We start from the raw sequence: 14,227 nt of genomic DNA, 5'->3' as shown, positions 1-14,227 counted from the left end.
ACAATAATACATTTCCATTTACCTCCTTCTCTATATCCATACAAAATATCTATCAAACAAATAAAATTAAAATTTTCTTTTAAAAAATGAAACCATTCCATCAGTATTTTCTTATGACGTTGTCACGTTCAATTATCGTCAGTAAACCGACTTTACAGACAACCGATTTTTTTTCATATTTACAGAGAACAGCAGCAAATCAATTGGGTCGACGAAAAGAGATACACACGATGAGTACAATATGAGTCGCGGTTTGCAATTCACGATATGTTGCAGTCCTCTGAACTGTTGTTCGCCTCCCGAATTTGCTGTTTAGTCTTCCTACTGGATCTTCTTATAAGGGATCTGGATCTCGGTTTGGCACGTGTTTCGAGTGAGTGACTTCCGCCACCTTCAGCGGCACTGGTGGATTTCTCCTTGTCCGGACTCGCCGTCCTGCGGCCGCTCTTGCTATTCGACACATACGCGCTACTCCTACGTTTGAATTGTGTGGTATCGTCTGAATCCCGGGGGATTATTCTGGATAGATTCAAGAGGGAACGGAATATTTCTCGGATATTTATGTCGTCCTTTGCCGAACATTCGAGCACCTTCATCCTGGAAAAGAAAATGTATATTCTCTCTTTTGAAAAAAGGCAAAACGAACCGAGTGTGAAGCGTAATCCACCCTGACCTTTAAGGAAAAATATTTTAAAATATCCATAATCAAATATTGAAGCAAATTTTATTTATAAAATAGGAATAAATAATAAGTATGATGGTTTATGTTTGTTACACTTATTTTTCACACAATTTAAGTTTGTAAAAACATAGTTTATAAAAGGTGGGATTTTGGAAATCTTAATAAAGTACAGTTGATAAGTGTAGGGTTAACGATGAAAATTTTTTCGTTCTCTCTCAATTTACCTTTATTTTACGTACTACCCATTAGTAGATCTAAAAGTTACGTTTTTATTTCAATATTAAATTTCTCCAGTACGACATCGCAATGGGAGCGCCACTTTAATCAAGTTTTTAATTATATGTACCTTACTTTAATTTTAACTTGCATTTTGTAGTAACAAAAAGAAGTGACGGACTTTTGCTCCTTGTAGAAAGCGTTACCTTCGACCATTTCAATTACCGTGTAAAATTGAACTCTAAATGGAAACCGTTGGAAAAAGAAACTTCAAGTTCGACTTTCAGTTCCCAGTTGGTCGCTGGTGTAAAACAATGAATCAAAAGCGACGGAAAAATGTTTAAAAATATATACAGTTGCGGAATTATTCCAGCAAAGTACCTACCTACCTAAAAGCTACAACAAAAATTTACTAATCATCCTTTTGTTCAGATTTATAATTATATCCTATGAAGTTTCGCCTTTAGCTGTGTCCACATAATATCCCACAAATCTCGATGAAAATTAATCTCTCGTTTGTTAACGATTTCAATTAAACAGTAATTAGTGAGTGGAATAAGCCCAATTATGTTCATGTAGGATCACGTTGGCTAGAGTAAACAGCGATAATCATAATCATGAAAACAGTTTTTAGAGTATTATCTAACACAAATATTGACTATTTTCTATACTATACAAAGCGTTTAAAATCTGAAATTTCAAAGATTTAATTAGGCAAATATTATATACATTCGTAAGGCCTCGAAATAACCTTTCGTAAAATTAGAGCTATCAGTAGAAAATTTAGGTACCTGTGACTTCAGTTACTTGAAAGTACTCATACCTTTCAAAATTCGTAGCAGGTTGTACAAGATGATTTTGATGATTGAATACTAAGATTTTATAGAAAATTGTAAAGTACAGAATTCCATTTATTTTAAGGGTAGGATATGTGAGACAAAAAGGGCTAATAGTCAGAGATGTGACGTTCTAGTTTTCGAGAAATGTAAAGATTGACACATAACCCGAAGGAGCATTTTTAAATATCTTTTGACAAAAATTTTTGGTACAACTTTTGTAAAATTGCATGATTTCAAAAAAAATTGGAAAGTTTCACTAATACTTGTTTAATGGACACAACAAATTTGTTTCGGCCGATGCGGCCATTAACAAGAGTATAGAAAAGATTACTAAAGTTAAAAAAACAAAAAAAAAAACTTTTGGGTGTTTCATTCCCACCAGCCAGCAATGCTGGTTGGCGGGCAGTACCTCCGGTACTACGCCGGAAGGCCCTCTTCAGCCTGCTTTCAGGAATCGTGGGAACGGGTGGGTGGTGGTTCGGGTGAGAAAGTTGAGACGGACGAAATGAAGACAGAAGAGAATGAAAGATTATCTGTGGAATATTACTGCCTCAGCATTTGCCTAAGTGGAGCAATGAAACCACAGAAAAACTTGGACTAAGGCAGACGGACCCGGAATCGAACCCGCGTCCTCCCGAATGCTAAGCAATGGTCTAGACCTCTAGGCCATGCCGCTCGGTTAAAGTTAAAACCTCCCTAATCCTATTTATATTTACAGTTTATGTAAAACTAGTGGGGAATTATACGTCGATAATGCTGTTTGGTTATTAACTAGGTTATAATTATTTACTAAGCCTTTTTTAATTTCCAGATTTTCTAGAATATATACCGAAATCTAGAAAACTATCTCTTCTAGAAAATCTGGAAATTAAAAAAGGCTTAGTAAATAATTGCAACCTAGTAAATAACAAAACAGAGTTATCGACATACAACTCCCTACTACTTTTACATAAACTGTAAATATAAATAGGATTAGGTAGGTTTTAACTTTAGTAATCTTTTGTATACTGTTTATTTATCGGGTCGATTAAAAAAATTTTAGTGAAACTTTCCAGTTTTTTTTGGATATTTTATGTACCTATCTTATTGCGTGATCATTTTACTCAAGTTTAAATGTGAAAGTTTCGATCTTTATTAAGTTGTTAAGAAATAAAGCGATCGTGCAATCTCGTCGGTGCAGAGAAAATGAGTTAATTTTTTTTTGCGACTATGTACCTGCCGCTAACTTTTAATGAAGGTTCAGATAGGGCGTCCTGGCCATTAAAAGCGCAATCTTGGTTGGCGCTGACAGAAGAGAACGAGATTGCACAGGACGACGTTCAAACTTTTCTGGATGTACTTTGTACACATTTGCCGCTTTACGGTGGCGTGGCGTCATATTTCGTCCCGATTAAATAATTATTTCTTATCTATCGTTAAGCGAAGGAAATTGATGATTAATACGATGCACATGGTTTTGCTATGACCACTGATCAATATTTTGCTGTAAAACTACAACAATACAACAGAAATGTGGTATTTTTGAAGAATATTAAAAATACAGTGGATAGGAAAGGTATTGACAACACAGTGTGGTAAATAAAAGTAGAATAAGGGAGAAAAAATAGGAAAAGAGTGGATATAAAGATAGGAGACGAATTTATTAAGAGTGGTTGATTTTCGGTATGCAGGATATCGGATAATTCAGGAAACCAAAAAACTTACTGTTCACTTATGGTTAGGGAAATACGAAGATTAGCTCAGGATAGGAAAGAGTAGAGGTGCGTGTCCAACCAGTCTTACGATTCACAACCTTATGATGATGATAATAAGGAAAAATATTAGGGAGAGAGAGGGCGCAATGAGAATTAGGCGAGACACGTTAACAAAAGACACTTTCTTAGACATGAAGGGCCAGTTAAAGACATATTAGTAGCAGAAACATGAGTTAACGGGTTAAGATAAATTAGATTATTGTTTATAAATAGTTAGAGATGTAAGCTACTCTAGTTTTAGAGAGATGCGAAGATCGGAAGAAGTGAAAGCGAGATGAAGATTTTAACGATGAAGATAAGGAGTATATACAGCCAGTTACATAATAAGAAAATTTGGTCACAAGGGAAGAAAAAATGAATAAGCAGTAAACAAAACTCAATATCGCATCCTATTTGATTTATCCTTTGTTAATGGGGAAATTTAACAGGCCGATATAAAGTTTGGCTCGATACAGGGGAATATTTAGTACGACATTTAACAATATTATGAGAGCAAAGGAGTTCCCGTAATTTAATAAATAATTATTGACGTTCTCTTATAGGTATAAAGAGAAGTCGGCTTTTATTAAAAAGGCGGAAATAAACATCTGCCCATTAAAATTGTAGATTCTTCCTCATTTTATTATGCATCAAAGCGACTAACATTAGACGCTTCGAAGCGAAAACGAAATATGAAATGGAACATTTTGAAATCAAACTGCGAACCTTACCTGAAATTCCGTTTAAACGACGCGCTCTGTTAAAAATTATTATTTAATATTAGAATTGTATGATGGTAAGGATGTAGAGCAGAAATTTGTTTGATAGCAATTAAAAACTTGGTAATTGTTATTAATTAACGGGAAGGGTTCTACAAAGGGTTGAAACTTTAGCGAGAAGGATAATTTAAATTAAAATTATACAATTTACATGCTGTAATTGTACTCAATTTGTTTTTGGTAGAGTAAATTATAAAAATTACCCCTTGGGTAGACGGAAGTTTCATATTGTGGAGTGTTTTATTTTCCTTCAATTATCCAGCTTCACTAAACATTTTTTAAGGGTTGCTTAAATGTTTCAAAAATCTTCTAGTCATTTGCAATCTTGTTGTGTTGCGCGTACCTTTTTCTGTTTTCTATAAACAAGAATCGCGGTAACTTCAAAGCGTGCCAATCAAAATTAAGTGGTTCTTTTGAAAGTGCATGTTGCCCTGAACTTTTTTTTTGCCACGTTGTAGCCACGTCTAAAGTTATAATTAAAATTTACCCCTTCTAAGGGATACGTTTTGATAAAACCATTACAATTTGTACTGGTTCGGATATTCTATAAATCAAGTACAAACTGCAAAATCCCTTTAAGGGTTTAACTGTCAATGTAAAATAAGAATTTTTATAAAACTAAGTTACAGGCTGGATTAGCTTTTTTTATACCTACGTTGAAATTTATTGAATGAGAAGTGCTATAGCAAAATTCAAATTTGTATTCATCCATTCTTTTGATGCCGTTTTACGGATTTCAGAGGAAAAAGGAAGAAGAAAATATTAAAACTTAATCTTCAGTGAACGCCTACATAGCTGTTCAATTTTTAATTAAGGGTTAGGCCTTGGGTTTGGGTGTCGCAATGCATTTTGAATTATATTTAGCAGATGGGATTATGGCATATTCATATTTCTGTTTTGCGGTAAGGACAAACAAAACTTTACTGCACGAATTCTTATTTGGTTGCTGATTTTAACATTCAAAACCCGGTCGCACTACCTTATTAAATCCTACTTTGCGAGAAATGTTTCAGTTCGTACAGAGGGACAACCGTCATGCATTGTTCCGAAAATCGAAAATCCAATTTTAAATTTAAAATTACACCATTGTAGTTGTATGTACGTCTGTACATATGAATGGAAAGTTCAGGAACGCAATTCTGACAGCAACTTGTGAGTATTAGTACGAAGTTTCGAAACGATATTTGTCGTGTGACAAGCATAATTTCTAAGGTAGTAACATTCGAGCCAAAAAGTTTTAACATCTAATCGCCTCTATGAAAGGGAAAAATATGTCAGAGACTGTATCATTTGGGGTAAGCACACGCCAAAGAACGTAATGTATCTATAGGGTTGTTTTGAAAGTAATTTCGTTTTTTTTGTGGAAATAAAAGACAGTTTTCGTATAATAAACAAATANGGTCGCACTACCTTATTAAATCCTACTTTGCGAGAAATGTTTCAGTTCGTATAGAGGGACAACCTTCATGCATTGTTCCGAAAATCGAAAATCCAATTTTAAATTTAAAATTACACCATTGTACTTGTATGTACGTTGTACATATGAATGGAAAGTTCAGGAACGCAATTTTGACAACAACTTGTGCTTGTGCTTGTGTGACAAGCATAATTTCTAAGGTAGTAGCATTCGAGCCAAAAAGTTTTAACATCTAATCGCTTCTATGAAAGGGAAAAATATGTCAGAAACCGTATCATTTGGGGTAAGCACACGCCAAAGGACGTAATGTATCTATATTCCAGAACAGGACAAAGCTTTCACCAAAAGAGCTCTAAGTCCCAATCTCAAAGCCTTTACTTAAAATCCAATGAGTTCTAATTACCAATTATTTCAGAAGTAATTAAATTTGAACCCCTAAATTCCTACAATCTTATATAAATACCTACAGGTAAACACTTTCTTCTTAGGTCTGTTTGTACTTCTAGTCGTTTCAGAGCTTGGAATCACACTATAATTCAATCCCCATCATGAGCAAGTAGTTGGAACTTTGTAAACGAGTTATTTTATAAATGTGCTTTGTAATTTGTAATTTAAAGGGTTTTGAGGTCATTCAAAGTGCTTTAAGCATTTTTGATGGGCTTAGGGATTTGCCTAAATCAAATTGCTGTCAAAGTAATTGGCAAATCCCTGGATTTTAAAATGTAATTGGGGTTTTAAGCGCTAAATAGCTTAAGTTAGAGCTTTGAGCTTAGGACTTGGACCTGTTTTGGTGAGAGCTTTAAGGGCAGAAAATGGAAGTGTTTCTCTAAGTTTATGGTAATATGTATACCTACAGACAGACAAACGTCACCCTTTTCGTTTGTGCAGATATATCTTTTGAAAACGTTCCATCAAATTAAACTTTGCTTCCATCTCTGCGGGTGCAAACGCATCCTAGCAGACATGAAAGCACAAACACAAACTAATTAATAATTTTACCTAAGTTTCGGCAGTTCGCAGTAGACCCACTCCGAGACGTCTTCTATCCTGACCTCTCTGTGCGAAGATGTAAGATCCAACTTATTCCCCGCTATCACAATGGGAATATCCTGAAAATCGGCCCGCTGCTCCCTAATCTCCTCAAAGCATTGTTTAATACACTGAAACGATGGCGCAGACGTGACAGCGTAAACCAGGAGGAACGCATGAGCAGTTGCTATACACAATCTCCTCATGGCAGGGAACTGCATGTCGCCAGCTGTATCCAGGATGTCCACCTTGAGCGTCATGTGCCCCAGGTCGTATTCGCGATTGTAGAGGTCTTCAATTGTACTCCTGTACTTGTCAGTGTAAGTGTTCATGAGGAAACGTTTCACGATACAACTCTTTCCCACCCCAGCACCGCCCAAAACAACCAAACGTATCCTTTCGTAATCCGCCATTGCCGAAGCACTGCCGTTCATTTGGCTTCAGGTGTTCAACGAACTTTATTACAAGGCGCTTCACGTGGAGAACCGAGAACTTGGCACGATGACAACATTTCACAATTGATAAAGAAAGCTGTGCGGACCGGGACTGTTCAGTTCTGGAGGAGTAAATTCTATTTTCGTTCAGCTCAACGAATGAAAATTAATAAGCACACGAGTGCGACTGCGACTTATCGAGAACACTGTTCATTCGCTTTAAACAAAACTCGGTTTCAGTCGATTTTCAGGCGATACTGTTAAAGCGAATTATTGTATAAAGACGGGTAAGAAGTAATTAAGTTTGCGAAGAGAATTTGGTGCGTGAAGTGTGACGATATATGGAACGGAGGGAACTGCTTCTTTTGATCAATACCCAAGGGAAGACGAAGAGCGAGTGGGATACACCTGAAACAAAAGAAGCAACAAATGAGTTCTACTATTGTTTGCACGCCAACCACAAGTGCATACTTTACAAACACTTTTCATAAAGTTTGAATAATTGTACACATTTTGTTCTTGTTACCAAATTTCCATTTCAAACTGTAAAATTTAATTTGTTTAACCTCCCTATGCCTTCCTCAAGCTTAAAGTTTGCACTACCCTAAGGTATGAATTGTGGTTGAAATGTTTTAAACTAAATAAATCATTTGCTTTTCGTACTTTCGATAATAGTCCTGCAGACTGAAACAATATTCCAAAAGCAATCAATAAATATTTGCGAAAACCCAAATGTTTACCAATATTTCCTTTACAAGTAAACTTCAATCATTTTTAATTTATTTTGTACTAGGTTTTACTCGCGGCTTTGCTCGTGCTGATGTCCTAAACATGTGTCAAAGATCATGGACTATCATATACAATTAATTTTTTTATCCTTCTGGAACACTATCTTTCTTCTGGATAAAAGTTACCCTATGTCAGTTTTTGTACCCCTGACAATGTGTGTACAAAATTTCATGATAGGTTTTAGCCTCGGCTTCGCTCGCATTGATGTTCTAAATACCTGTTAATGATCATCGACGACTAGAACTCCTGAACGGTAGTTTTTTTCTGTATATGAGGTACCCTTATCCTTTTCTGTACCCCTAATAATGTGTGTAGAAAATTTCATGATGAAATGGTGATAGTAAACAAGCAAATACAATTTGGTAGGATAATAGTGTAGACTATAGCTGATTGTAATTTGTGATTTGGTAACTGCTTTGACTTTAAAGAAAGCAGAAATTATTACGTACATTTTCATGTTATGTTATGAAAATGTATCGGAAAGATATTGAAAACCGCTCGTAACTTTTTGCATTTGTAATATACGAAAACATTCACATAAACGAAGTGAAGTGAATAAACGTCTCTATAAACAGTAGCTTTAGCTTCATTTTACAATAGTTCACGTTGATATAAAATTTTAATGCACCATTTCCTTGTAATAATGCCAATATTGACAATGAATTGAATCAATACTGTGAACTCACGATAAGTAAACATTAAAAACTATATTTCATAGATCATTGCAGAGCTTCATTACCATAAGTTTCATACGCACAAAATCGGGTTCTTATTAAAAATAAGTCCTAGCTAGTCTAGTTAAAGCTGAAGAGTTTTCCTATTTTTAAAGACAGGAGCATTCAGTAATCGGTTCCGGTGTTAAAGGCATCAGTAGATACTCAATAAAGATAGTAGACATTCGTATGCTTGTACCGAGCGACATGGTCTAGTGGTTTAGACCATTGCTTAGCATTCGAGTGGACGCCGGTTCGATTCCGGATCCGTCTGCCTTGGTCCAAGCTTTTCTGTGGTTTCCTTGGATCACTTAAGCAAATGTTGGGGCAGTAATATTCCACAGATAATCTTTCATTCTCTTCTGTCTTCATTTCTTCCGTCTCAACTTTCTCACCCGAACCACCACCCACCCATTCCCTGAAAGCAGGCTGAAGAGGGCCTTCCGCTCTACCTTCCGGCGTAGTCCGGAAGGACTGCCCGCCCACCAGCAGCATTACTGGCTGATAAGAATGAAACACCTAAAAGTTTTTTTTTTTTTTTCGTATGTTTGAGATTCTATTCATATTATCACGAATTTCAAACGGAATATCTACTGAGCACTCCACTTTATCCATATTGTACTTTTGCTCAAAATCCCTGGACTGTTCAGTTTTTTCATTTAATCTTGTATTAGATAATTAAACCGCACAAAGGACGAAGATTACGACCACAACGAGTTTAATTCCTCTTTTATAAATAAATTAATGGTTTCCTCCAAAGTTTAAAAAAAAAATATGTTGTATTTTAAATTAAATTTCAAACATTTCATAACAACTCGGAATACTTAACGTGAATTAGATAATTTGCCACGAGCAATGTGGTTATTAAAGGTCCTTTGACGGTTAATACAACCCCTCGGGTTTGCCTTAATAGACTCGAAAAAAAAAAATTACCTTCAGAATTGAGTTTATTACAACTTTGGATATGCGTTCAAACGGAAATAGTGTGTTGAAAGTCAAATGCTTGTTTCTAATCAGTCGGCAGCTGCTACCACAACAAGCGAAGATAATTTGGCTTAGAATTAAATTTCTCGAATAATTTGAATAAACCAAACCAAGATATAGACATAATTAATGCCGTATACAAATGAGCGCTTTTGCTTCGATATAATACGATTAACCTAAAAATTATGCGCCTGATGAACTACAATGGAACCAGCGTCAGATTTTAACAATTTAAATTTTGTTACTTATTATATAACACTGTGCCTCTGGTAACGTTGACGCTGTAAAATATCGAACGAATAAACTGGAAAACTTAAATGAACATAAGGGAAGTTTCCAGAAGTATTCAGAAACATTCCACAATACTATAAGACTGGTGATATATAGACAATGCGCTAACTGATGAGTAAATAGTGATAAATGTATATCTAAAAGTGAAATAAATAAATAATTAATTGTTAAATATAAAACTCCATATAATTCATTTATTAGTTAAATAAACAATTTACTTATCCATATAGGCCTACGGTATTTATTTAAAGAAATTATTATGCTAGAAATTTCGTAACATTACCTACATTGACAACTTAAGGTAAATATGAAATATGAGATAGTTGAGGCGTGGAACTTAATCTAGTAGGCAGAGGATTTGCTTCGACAGAAGTTTCTGAACTACATATACGTATGTTTAGTGAACACGTTTATTGAATATGCTAATATTGAAGAATTTTGAGGTTCATCTGTATCACAATAACACCTATCACGCAAAAAAATATTTTACTTCCGGAATAATATGGTAATTTAGACTTTAGAAATATTATGTTATATCTTTATTTAGGTAGAATAGCATAAGAAAAATATTCTGTCAACAATTCATCTCCTAATGTCAACAGGATAATTGGATGAGAAATAAAATCGGTTTTGATAAATGGTTTTAAACGTTGATGTTTCTATTAAATCGCCTCATATTTATCATTTCGCATTTTACACAGCTGTTTGTATAAATTCCGCTGATTTATAATTCTTCTCTCTGTCTTTTTGCATAGGTATATTTTCGTTCTGAACGAAATCTAGCGACTACAACGGAATTTCCACCACAAAAATTAAAACAAGACATATATCTAACTTATATTTGCAATACTTTAAATCCCTTTTTCGAGCCCAGAACAATAAAGGGTGGTTTACGTTGCACCGTTTCGGGTCCGGCCCGTGTGCGTGTCGAGTCCGTAGTATCTAGTCGAGAACGAGTTTTGTACTTTTGTTAAAGCTAAAACGTAGTAAAAAGTCATGCTTGGAATGAAGTTGGAACCCATGAAGGTGATGTGACTGTAGAGGTCTTCAATTGTACTCCTGTACTTGTCAGTGTAAGTGTTCATTAGGAAACGTTTCACGATACAACTCTTTCCCACCCCAGCACCGCCCNGTTTCGGGTCCGGACCGTGTGCGTGCCGAGTCCGTACTATCTAGTCGAGAGCGAGTTTTGTACTCTTGTTAAAGCTAAAACGTAGTAAAAAGTCATGCTTGGAATGAAGTTGGAACCCATGAAGGTGATGTGACTGACAATACTGGTTCCACGGTTAGGACCGACGAAGAATTACTATAGAAAAGCACAACAAGAAACTGTTCACAAGGAGAAATTGGGGCTTGTATGTCCTGTCTTGAGAACTATAATAGAACATTAAGAATCAAATCCTTTGAAATTTATATACATACGAATGAAATATCTGATCTCATTGATTTCAAAATTCGATGAGCGCGCCTATTGAGTGGAAACTTTATGATGACCGTTCGGTTTATAAAATTTGACGGGAGAGTCAAGCTAAGCGTGAAAATAACAATTAGACAAATCCGAATTGGTGTAGTACCCACAAATGGTCGGCGCGTCTAGATGTCAAAACACAACGATTGCAATATTTACGCTTCATTTCAAAACCACTGACGTAGTAGATGATGAAAATGGATTACAATCAATACCTTTCATAATAGATTCGTGTAACAAACAATCGGCGTTTTTATGTAGCTGTAATATCCGTTTGACAATGTATGCATATTGTAGTGACTACCCTACATAGGAACATAGTACCTACAAATTATAATTTAGTTGACAATTGTAGCGTGATCAAGGGAGCAGCGCAGTTTAGCGTGAACAGTCGACCAAAACAGGTAACTGGGGTGAGATTAAAACTGAATTCAAAGGAAACACCTCACCAACAAACATTCCTGCAATGCTTCAGTTCACTGGGTCTCTTGTAAAACGACTGCAAAGCCCCTGATATGATGAACAACGACAACAGTATACTGGCTAGTTTGTTTATATTGCAATGTTCGTGGGTTTAACAAAATTAACTTCTAAGACTGATGACGACAAAAACTATTTATTTACACTAATTATTAAACAACTTAAAAATACTATTAAATTGTTATCTACTAAAGTTAGGTTATGAATTATTCTATTTATTTAGACTACTGTTGATATATCACTATTCAGTGCGCTATTTATTTCACTGCTGTCACTGTCAATTTATTTCTCGATTCACTTCTGCAACGGTTAATTTATTTCTCCTCTCTCGGCGATCGTCCCTTCCTTTAAATACTCTTTTGTTTACTTTCGGGAACCTTCTAGAAACATCCGAATAGTTTATCTTTTCTTTAAACTGTTTAACTGCTTTCCCAGAACGCAGGTGCGACACACACATTTACAAATATGGCGCACATGTGCCCGATCGCACACAAACACACTCGTACTCGCTACAATATACCATTCGCAGTTTTTAAACGAATAAAAACTGTTTGAGCCAAGAAAATCTGTAACATGTGATTCCACCTTAATTAATTTCGTAACGAGAACCAACAATTTTAGAGTTACTTTGAAAAGACTCTTACTACATTTATTTCAAACTTTATTATTCTTTTAATCTACCTAATACTCCAAAAATATAAATGTGAAAGCCGATAAACAGTCAGCGAAGCTTTGTAATCAAAACAAGTTTGGGTGCCTTAGTTTTTTAAGTTCAAGCTAGTACTTATTTGCAGAGTGGTATTGGCGATATTACAAACTTTTGTTTTACGTTGTAGGCAACTGTTTAATGTCATTATAAAGATTTTAAGAAGATTTATCACAAAGAACCGAGAGCTACTGACAAGTCTCCGAGAGTCTGAACATTGTAGATACTTCGTTATTAATACGAAAATTAAGCCGATCAAAAAACTTCCCTCCTAAATTTGTAATTACAAGAGAAATATTGAAATATGACAAAGTAAGAATTACAAATTCGGGTTTGGCTCCGAGCTGGTAAAATTAATTCTGTCAAAATCTGAAAATTTGTAAAGATCAAAGCCCAATATGATTTTTGATTTGACATAATATGCTTTTATCAAATGATTACAACGTGAAAAAAAGAAGACCCATTACTGGGGCCTTTGTAATTAACTTTTTACTGTTTTCACCAAAACTTTATACAGATAATTACTCCTACTGACGAACCCATTAAATAACAATTTAAACTTTGTTTTATTTCTATTCTTGAGATGAGTTTAAATGAATTGCGTTAACAACAGTATGTCACCCTATAAAAAACTGACAAGATGAGATACCTTCAAGAGGGATAGCCGCCATTTATGTATATTAATTTATCTGCATGCGAGACAGGTTTATTAAAACGAAGATTAGTCAAATTAGTGCATGGAAGGAGTATCTATTTAGAACTGACACACCTACGGGGAGTTCAAGTTAGATGTGAAGGTAATTCACTTTAATGCAGCGGGCTCGTTGTTACTTATTGTAGTCTCAAATTAATGATGAATTTATGTGTAGATATAATATTCCTACATTATATATAGTATATGAGTTACACCGAATTTTAAGTTTGAAGTAAAACGATACGAAGTTGTGTAGATATAGTAATTTAATGATAAAAAATTGTGTAACCGTTTACAAGCAAACACAAAAAGATACCATTCAAAACATTACTAATCAATTAATTATTTTTAGGTCCGTATTATTTTGTAGTTTCTTCAAGGATAGTACCTAGTTTCAATAGAGTTGAAATTTTTGCTGTATGTTTGGTTGCGTGTCATTGTAATACAAATGATAGTTTGATTGTAGAAATAAGAAATTAAATTTGTATTCCTAAGTGTATCTACATGGAGAAATATAATTTGAAAATGGAAATCCATCAATCTATTTGAATAAAACAGCAATTGCAGCTCAATTATACCTTTTGTTTTAAATTGTCCCTGCGCCTCCACCAAAATTTTCAATAAAATTTCTTATTAAATGTTTCTGTATTTTCTTGAACGTTTTATTATCAAAATTAAAACAATAGTTGACGATAACAATTAAACACTCGTAATTAGTACGTAAATACTTTCTGGTACCTCCAAATAAAAATGTGTAAGGGTTTTTAACCAAATTTTTACAAGATGTCTTTAAATATATTACTAATAAGTGATTAATTATTTTTATGTAATATTTAGTTGTTTGATGAATGATATTATTAAATTTCTAATAAAAGAAATATTTTCGTAAGAAAAACGTTTTTAACTTTCTTTATAGTGATATTGTTAGAGGTGTAATATTTGCTGATTGTTGGGTTGCCTATACATTATACTA

At 34.5% G+C, this 14,227-nt stretch overlaps 1 protein-coding gene across 2 annotated transcripts in view; it reads right to left on the bottom strand.

Annotated features, from left to right (window-relative positions):
- Positions 1-113: 113 nt before the first annotated feature.
- The window catches only part of LOC108733190 (GTP-binding protein Di-Ras2), a 72,550-nt gene continuing 58,436 nt past the window's right edge, over positions 114-14,227 (bottom strand). For both annotated transcript variants that reach the window (XM_018464267.1, XM_018464274.1), the window contains 2 exons: positions 6,666-7,537; positions 114-597 (listed from right to left, as the gene is read on the bottom strand). In XM_018464267.1, coding sequence (XP_018319769.1) covers positions 261-597; positions 6,666-7,129 — 801 coding nt within the window. In that variant the 5' untranslated portion in view covers positions 7,130-7,537 and the 3' untranslated portion in view covers positions 114-260. The remainder of the gene's footprint in view (positions 598-6,665; positions 7,538-14,227) is intronic.

The sequence above is a fragment of the Agrilus planipennis genome, unplaced genomic scaffold (assembly GCF_000699045.2).
Source record: "Agrilus planipennis isolate EAB-ADULT unplaced genomic scaffold, Apla_2.0 scaffold1, whole genome shotgun sequence".
Classification (NCBI taxonomy): Eukaryota; Metazoa; Arthropoda; class Insecta; order Coleoptera; family Buprestidae; genus Agrilus; species Agrilus planipennis.
This window is presented reverse-complemented; position numbering and strand designations above follow the sequence as displayed.